Source organism: Aegilops tauschii, chromosome 1 (assembly GCF_002575655.3).
Source record: "Aegilops tauschii subsp. strangulata cultivar AL8/78 chromosome 1, Aet v6.0, whole genome shotgun sequence".
Taxonomy (NCBI): Eukaryota; Viridiplantae; Streptophyta; class Magnoliopsida; order Poales; family Poaceae; genus Aegilops; species Aegilops tauschii.
In genome coordinates this window covers 406,199,990-406,208,136 of record NC_053035.3, presented here as the reverse complement: position 1 = coordinate 406,208,136, position 8,147 = coordinate 406,199,990, and the positions used below count along the sequence as shown (strand labels likewise).

At 47.1% G+C, this 8,147-nt stretch overlaps 1 protein-coding gene across 2 annotated transcripts; it reads right to left on the bottom strand.

Annotated features, from left to right (window-relative positions):
* Positions 1-344: 344 nt before the first annotated feature.
* LOC109752170 (uncharacterized) lies at positions 345-5,967 on the bottom strand. 2 transcript variants are annotated; one of them, XM_073499367.1, is made up of 5 exons: positions 5,146-5,967; positions 4,155-4,294; positions 3,658-3,741; positions 3,153-3,264; positions 345-872 (listed from the first exon to the last, which is right to left on the bottom strand). In XM_073499367.1, the coding sequence occupies exons 1-5, from the start codon at positions 5,318-5,320 to the stop codon at positions 838-840; spliced, it is 546 nt and encodes a 181-aa protein (XP_073355468.1). In that variant the 5' UTR covers positions 5,321-5,967; the 3' UTR covers positions 345-837. The 2 variants fall into 2 exon arrangements, with proteins under 2 accessions (XP_073355468.1, XP_020166643.1); XM_020311054.4 differs by lacking the exon at positions 345-872 and having other exon boundaries at positions 2,672-3,264.
* Positions 5,968-8,147: the final 2,180 nt, after the last annotated feature.

Below are 8,147 nucleotides of genomic sequence, written 5' to 3'. Positions count from 1 at the left end.
AACGCACATCTTGGACCGAAATTCTAGTTTGTGTGAGTTATACTTCCGCAAACTAGGCCAACAAGCGCACCCGAAAGTACGGAGAAAAGAATAATTGGGTGGAATTTTCAGAAGACGATGAATAGGAGTGTCTCCAAGCACAGGGGTGGGCATGCGGTTAATGAGGTAACACGCAGTCAGAAAAGCTTCATCCCAATAACGTAAAGGGAGAGACGAGTGAGCCAACAAAGCAAGACCAGTTTCAACCAAGTGTCGGTGTTTACGCTCGGCAATGCCGTTCTGTTGGGAGGTGTGAGGGCAAGAGACTCGGTGAGAGATGCCCATACGAAGAAAATAACGGTGCAACTTATGGTATTCACCACCCCAATCAGATTGGACAGCTTTAAGCTTAGCATCCAAAAGACGCTCAACATGTGCTTGAAAAGCATAGAACACTTGTTCAACATCAGACTTATGTTTTAGGAGATAGATCCAGCAAAAACGGGAGTAGTCGTCAATAAAACTCACATAGTACTTGTACCCCCAGAGGAAGCACGAGCAGCGCCCCAAACATCAGTATGAACTAATTCAAGAGGCATAGTAGACACACGAGCAGAAGCAGTATATGATAGTTGACGACTTTTACCACATTGACAAGCATCACAAACTAAAGCAGAAGTATCTGAGGATGAACACTCTAGATCATTATTCCTAACAATGGAACTGACGACATTATTGGACAGATGACCGAGACGCTGATGCCACTTGGATGATGAAACACGGACGCTGGACGACGCTTGACGCTCGGACAGATGCGAGGCTCGTCCGAGTGGAAGAGGATAGAGCCCTCCTTTGCTTCTACCTCGAAGAAGAATTCTCCTGGTGGCTTTGTCCTTAACAAGGAAATAATATTTATGAAATTCAATGAAGATACGATTATCCGACACAAGACGATAGACTGATAGAAGATGTTGGCTAATATTTGGAACGTGTAAAATATTGTTCAGGCGAAGAGAAGAACCGGCTAAGGTCGAGTGCCCAATATGCGAAATAGACAAACCTGAGCCGTTGGCCACCTGAACCTGATCATGGCCGCCGTAGCGCTCGCGGACATGAAGACGCTCCAGGTCACTAGTCAGGTGGTCCGTGGTGCCGGAGTCCAGGACCCAGTGCGTGGAGTTGTTGGAGGAGGTCGATGCATTATATGCCGAGCGGCCATTGCCGCTGGAGTATTCTGAATCGAAGCGCTTCTTGCAGGTATCCGCTTCGTGGCCCCAATTCTTGCAAATCTGGCACCTCGGGCGCCAGCGACGATTGCCGTTGCGGCCGTTGCCGCCTCCTCCACCGCCGTTGTTACGACGGATGTCCTGGCCGCCTTGCTGGTAACCCTGCCCCTGTTGCTGCGGATAACCTCCAACGGGGCGGATGTCGGTCGCGCGACCGGTGTCAGGCGCACGAGGACGGTTGACGGGGGCAGGAGCACCGGACCGTGCCACGGCGTTGGCCGACGAGGTCCACTCCTCATCGTCGGCCTGCTGCGACAACTGCAGCGCCTCATAGTTGAGGACCATAGAGTAGAACTCAGCCAACGTGACCGGGGTGACCACGACGCTGAGCGAAGCCGCGATCGGGTTGAAAGCCTTGCCCAATCCGGTGAGCATGTAGTCGATGATCTCGTCATCGTCGAGGGGAGATCCAGCGGAGGCCATGGCGTCGGGAAGAGCCTTCACCTTGTGCATGTACTCGCTGGCGGTCATGTCGTGCTTCTTCAACGACTGAATCTGTCGCCGGATGTGCCGAACCCCGGCACGGTTCTGCGCGCTGAACATGGCGTGGATGGAGGTCCACGCGGCAACAGCGGACTTGCAGCTAATCAGCTGAGACACAATGTCCTCCGTCATGGAGGAGAGGAGCATCCCGAGGACCTTCTGGTCCTGCGTCCACCATGTCGCGTACGCAGGATTTGCCACGGTGGTGGCGGCATCACCTGCCCCCTGGGAGATGGTTGTGGGCGGGGCAGCGACGGAGCCGTCGAGGTAGCCATGGAGAGAAGCACCGGAGAGATGCGTCACTGTGAGGGTTCTCCACAGCGGGAAGTTGCCGCGATCCAGACGCACACCAAGGCGGGCGCGGTGGATGGGATCGGCGCCGTGGCGGCCGGAGGTGTGACCACGGGGCCGATGATGGCCAACTGCATCGCCGCGGAGCAAGAGCCGGAAGCCATCGATCGGAGGCTGGCGTCGAGCGATGGCGGCGCGAGATCGAGGGAGAGGCGGCGGTGCGATGGAACTAGAGGCTCTGTTACAAAGTTTGGATTAGGGTTGCGTGAGGCACAACCTTCACATATCTCGTATATATATAGGACCAACAATACAGAGTTATGTTACAATACGACAGAAACCGTTTCCAACAGTGCCAAGAGTGAGCCCGTTGAGTTAGAACATGGCTTTCCTTTGCTCCTTACTCTCCTTTCCGAAGCATCACCGACTCTGGTAATTCACAACATTGCTTCTTCAGTTCAGCAGCATATAGATTCCGATTTGAACGAGTGGAGGGAGTTGTGTTATGTGGTATAATTAATCAACCAACCCTGAGGGAATGGATTTTTATTTGAAGTATGTATAACTGTACAGTGCCAGTATCAAAACCGCATCGGATTTTTTCTATATGTTTGACAGAAATAGTCCCAACACACTACCAGCGCGGCAGAGCCATATCGGTATCTGACAAATACCAGGATCCAGGATAAATGTCAGTAACTATAGGTGCCAGAGGCTAGAATGTTTTGTTCTCACTAGAATTTCTGATGCATATGCAAGGTTTGCAACTTGCAAGAGTCAAAGTCTGCATGCAGAGTTCTAATAATTAGCACCCGTGTTACCACGTTACATTCAACCTAGCACGTGAGACTTATCAGAATTCTACATGCATGATTAATAAGGAAAAGGCTACCCTTATAAACTGGATCAAGGTTTTCGATCCGGTCTTCCTCATAAACTGGATCACGTTTTTTGACCTGGTTTTCCTCATAAACTCGATCATTTTCTTTGAATAGGGATCATATTCAGGTGGGGATTCCCCCCGGTGACATGTTCAAAAGAAAAAAGAAAAACACTACAAGCAACAAACTTGTACTGTCAAAGAGGTAAATCTTATATCATCAACAACAATACCGTTGGTATCGGCGTCTTCCAGTAAGGAGTTGCAGCAATCTGTTGAAATAAATTTTCCAGAATGTAGATTTTTCGCAGCATGAATTAAAGCTCCCTTGGTATCAGCACCAGCCTATCACAGAAAAAGATGTTATGCATCTGTCCCCAAGATGACCTGGTAACAATTCAATATTTCTGCACTTTCAGGAATGAATAACATCAATGCCACTCCCTCGGCATGAACTTTCTATTAGATTACTTTGTTGGGTTTCACTGTGACAACCAATTGGTTCATAAGTTCGGGAAAAAATGACTAAGAAAGTGTCTGCTAGACTAGACTACTACATATAAGTGGGTCACAAATTTCAGCATCCCACAACTGTGGCGAATGTTCACAAAATAAATGCTATCAAAGGAAATAGAATGTTTTGAACTTCAGCATGAAAAAATGTCAATATATCAATACATAGAAAATAGACCCATCAGAATTCAAGAACTTGACAAGGCTAACATAAAGGTACAATACCTTAAGCAGGAGAAGAATACATTCCCTTGATTCAGTGTCCATTGCTGCAATCAGAGGTGTCCTGCCATTTACCATCTTGTTGTACTGGTGAGAAACATTAAGATATTAGCTCCTACATAGCCAAATAATGATACTTAATCCCCGACAAAAGAAAAATGATAATAATGGCACAATGGTACAGGAAGTACACAGAATGGTCAATAGAAGAGCAGTATTGATGTACCATTTTATCAAGCTTTCAGTAAAATCTGAACGCCTTTCATGGCATTACAGAATAAGAACACATGTAAGCATATAGTTACAGAATATGTGGCAGGCGGTTGCTTTTACTGACATGTTAGTCAAGCTTGTCTAGTAGACTTCCATAAAATTTTAGATGACACTTAAAAATGAGGGACAATACTAGATAACTAGTGGGGTGGCCCACACATTTGTGCGGCTAGACCATACACAAGTCTGATGGGCGATCTAAGGAAGAAATAGGTATTTAAACTTACATCTGCATTGTTGCCCAATAAAATCTTCATAACAGCGTCGTGCCTTTGCGAAGCAGCAGTAGGAAGTGGCGTTCCAAAAGGACCTACCGGGTCAACATAAGCTCCTTTTGCAAGCAATAGTTCTACCATTTCACAATCCCCTGAGAGAAGAAACTTATTGCCAAATCGGTATTTCACTGACAATCTCTTAAATAAAAGACCCATGAGCTTATTACATAAGAGGGCAAGTATTATTTGCAAAAGTCCTTTTTGTTCACAAAGTCTCTTGGACCTGAATTTGCCTTAAATATGTGTTACATTATAACCTTTTACACAATACCCACCTGCCATGAATAGTGACATGTTTAACGTTATCTAAATGATACTCCCTCTGAAGTATTAGGATATTGCACAGGAATTAAGGCGTTGTTGGAATTGCCACTATTACCCTATAAAATTATTCAGAGATTAGTCTGCTAGGTAAATATCACTGATTTGATGCAAGTTTCATGTTCCTAGCCTAGCAATGCATGCATGCACACATGCACTAGACGCTACTGCTTGGGTATATATACATAAATATACTCATCACTTGACTAAAGCATGTGCAAAATTATTTGCTATGGATAAGCATATATCAGGAAATAATACTCCCTTCGATCCATATTACTTGTCATGGCTTTAGTAAAACTTAAAGCTGCGACAAGTAATATGGATCAGAGGGAGTACCAACATTCTTCTTGAAAACCTACAATGTCATGCATTCCGAAACACTACAACATCATGTATTTCCGAACAGAGGGAATGATCAGAAGGACAATACTATTAGGTTTGAAGAATTATTAGCATAAGATGGAAATCACTATGAAACAAGGGCAAGTAGATCCTGGTAAGAAAACAATGCCGCACCACAGTGCCACACAATCACACACTTCTCACATTGAAAAGACAATTTAAGAAAGAAAAAACAGAGTGATGCAAGAGAGAGAGATGTGTGTTTATAAAGGCAGACCTGATCCAGCAGCATAATGTAAAGGGGAAAAGTCATCATGACCGGCTTTGTCCAGATTAGCACCATGATCAAGAAGATACTTCGCAATAGCCACATGGGCCACATCCGTAGAGCATATTGCAAAAAACAGAGGTGTTCTACCTATCAAGCAGACAAGCACATAATAATCAAGCATAATAGTTCCCCACAAAAAAAATCAAGCATAATAGAGTTAAATCACTTTTAGACTTAGCAAAGAAATAAGATCACTTTTTACCAGAGCATATCTTATCTCCAGACACATACATTAAAAGAAGTTTCCTAAAACTGATGTGTGTTTTCAAAGAGCATGAGATCTAGAAATAGCTCCTCAAGAAACACAAAGTAGATCATAGAGTTTTTTAGATATAATATGATTAAGATATCAAAGTTCTCGAGACAATACTGGTTAAATGCAATGAAATAAACAAAAAAATTGCCTTCTACAAGTATCCACTTCATATGAGCCAGCTTAATGTACAGGGGCACAGCTAACCAGCGGTCACTTTCCGATACGTACTGTAGCACTGTCGGACCACCCCCCCTTCTTTTTTTATCCCTTTCTCTTTCCCCTTATAACTTCCTAACAAATTTCAGAAATATGTCAAAAAGTAAATCTAAACAACTTTCAACCTTTAGAAATTTCAAACAACCAACAGAATTTCTAAGCAACTTTAACATTCAGAAATTTCAAACAATTATTAGAATTCCTATAATAACTTCCAACTCTCCCCCGCTCCCGCGGCGCGCCCCGCGCGCGCGTCTCGGGAGATCTAGATCGGCCGCCACCGCCGCCTCGTCAGCGTCTCCTTCCCCTCGCCGCCGCCGGAGTGCGCGGCGGGGCACTCCCTCCTTCCTCTGGTTCTCGTGGCGGCGGCGCGGGTCGTCTGCTCGGGGACAAGGGGCGCCTCGTCCGGCTAGTCTCCCGGAGGCGGGGACGGCTGAATCCGGCTGCGACTGGGCTAGGAGAAGGTGGCGCGGTGCGGTGGCGCTGGTGGCGGGGTTTCGGTCGTGGTCGTCTTTGATCTCGATCGGAATCTCCATCGGGGGCGTCGCACGGCGGTGGGACCGGATCGGCGGCGGCGTCACCGGTTCGGCAGAGAGCTCCGTTCCAGCCAACCGCGAGATCGGGACGCCGTGGCTTCCGGTGAAAATCGCGCCTGACTGCGGTCATGGCGGATGATGGCGGCGTCTCGGACGTTGTTCCCTTCTCGAGGCATCGTTGTTGCAGGTCACGTCAACCTAATCGGAAGGTTCCGGGGGAAACCCTAGATCTGGATCTACCGGATCGGATGATGGCGACGTTTCGATGTCATTCTCCCTCCTGGGGGCATCGTTTTGGAGCAAGTGTTGGCTGAAGGGGACAAGAGGAGGAGCGGCGTGGTATCTGACACATCGACAACGGCGGGTCTCAGCGGCATGGAGCAGCGGGGTCTCGCCGGTGGGCGTGTGATGATGGACGAGCGTAGGATGGTGGCGTTGTCTGGCGTCGTGGTGGCGTCGACGGCAGCTAGACCGGGCAAGGTACATGCAGCAGTATAGCACTAAAGATGGATTGGTGGCAGGTGGCTGCGGCGGCCTCATACCCGGCAGGCGTCCAGGTTGAGGAGTGCGCCGGACTTGTGGGTGCCCCATACCCGGCAGGCGTCCTGGTTGGGACCTCAGGTCTTAGATGTTAAGTTTGGCTACGAGGTCTGTTTTGGTATTAGGCCCAGACTATCAGCATCCCTTCATCAACTGGATAGGAATAGCGACAGATGTTGCCTAAACGGTGGCTTTAGTCTTACTTTTGTATGACTTTATAAGGTCTTGTGTGAATAATTAATAAAGTGGCTGCATGCATCGTCCAGATGCAGAGACCGGGGGTCCTCCTCCATTTCTAGAAAAAACTCTCAGAAATGTCAAGCAACTTCAAAAAATTCTCACTTAACTTTTCAAAAAATCCTAATAAAATTTCATAATGTTTCCACAACTTTCTGAAACTTCTCAAAAACCTACACAACTTTCAGAAATTTCCTCTCATATCAGACGACGGCGCACGCAATGACCATTGCCATGGAGGAGGCTGGATCGGGCGTCGGGTAGGTGTGCATCAACGACGACTGGCCACATGGTGCGGTGGTGGCAGACGACCATAGTGCGTGGTCGAGCTAGGCCCGTGACGCGCGGCGGTGGCAGCCTATCCTAGGGCTCAATTGTGGAAGCAGGCTCTATGGCCTGTGGTGGCGACGGATGTCCCATAGCGCGGGAGAGCGGTAGAGTGAAGAATTTTCGTCAAGCACAACCCAAAGGCAACGATAAATCATAACCCAAACCTACAGATGAAGCAATCCTCACTAACAATAATTTATTCTACAGTATTAGCACACCATAAAACAATGTAAAATAGCACATCTGAAATTTATCAAGCCTATTTTACGACACAGATGTCACAGAACAGAACCAATAAATCTGAGGGTTGACCCCACGGTCAGTGTGGTAAGTAATCTCAAGCAAATCTAAAGCCCAAGTTATGTTATGTACTATTCTGTTTTGAATTTGTCATTTTTGTTTTTCAAGTTATGTTTTGAATTTTGACTTGAAATTTTGTGACAAGCTACATTGATGTTGTATGAGTGTGCTAATTTCAGAATTTTTTGAACATTTTAAAAACACAATATGAGCTCGGTGCACCGGTAGCACCACCAGCTCCGGTGCACCAGATATTTTCCCCTGTAGACAGAGGCACTTACAGATGAACGGAACGGCGTAGCCATGCGACGCCATGGCGACGGTGGGGGCAAGGAAGTGGCAGGGTTTGGGGGTGGGAAGAGGAGAGGAGGGTGTGGCTGGGTTTGAAGACGAAGCGAGCAGCGAGCGAGGAAGACGAAGAGAAAAGAGGCGTACGCGGGAAGGAAGGGAGACGTGTGTGCAGTGAAAATGGCAGCAGCCTTGTCAGAACAGTAAATGTAAAAGCTGTATGACTAGTCACTTCGTTCCTGCCC

Coding starts and splice junctions, on each gene's coding strand:
- LOC109752170 (XM_020311054.4), bottom strand. CDS start 5,320: ATGCTTGATTATTATGTGCTTGTCTGCTTGATAGGTAGAACACCTCTG. Junction 4,295..5,145: donor ACATTATGCTGCTGGATCAG/GTCTGCCTTTAT, acceptor TTCTTCTCTCAG/GGGATTGTGAAATGGTAGAA. Junction 3,265..3,657: donor GTATTCTTCTCCTGCTTAAG/GTATTGTACCTT, acceptor TTTCTGTGATAG/GCTGGTGCTGATACCAAGGG.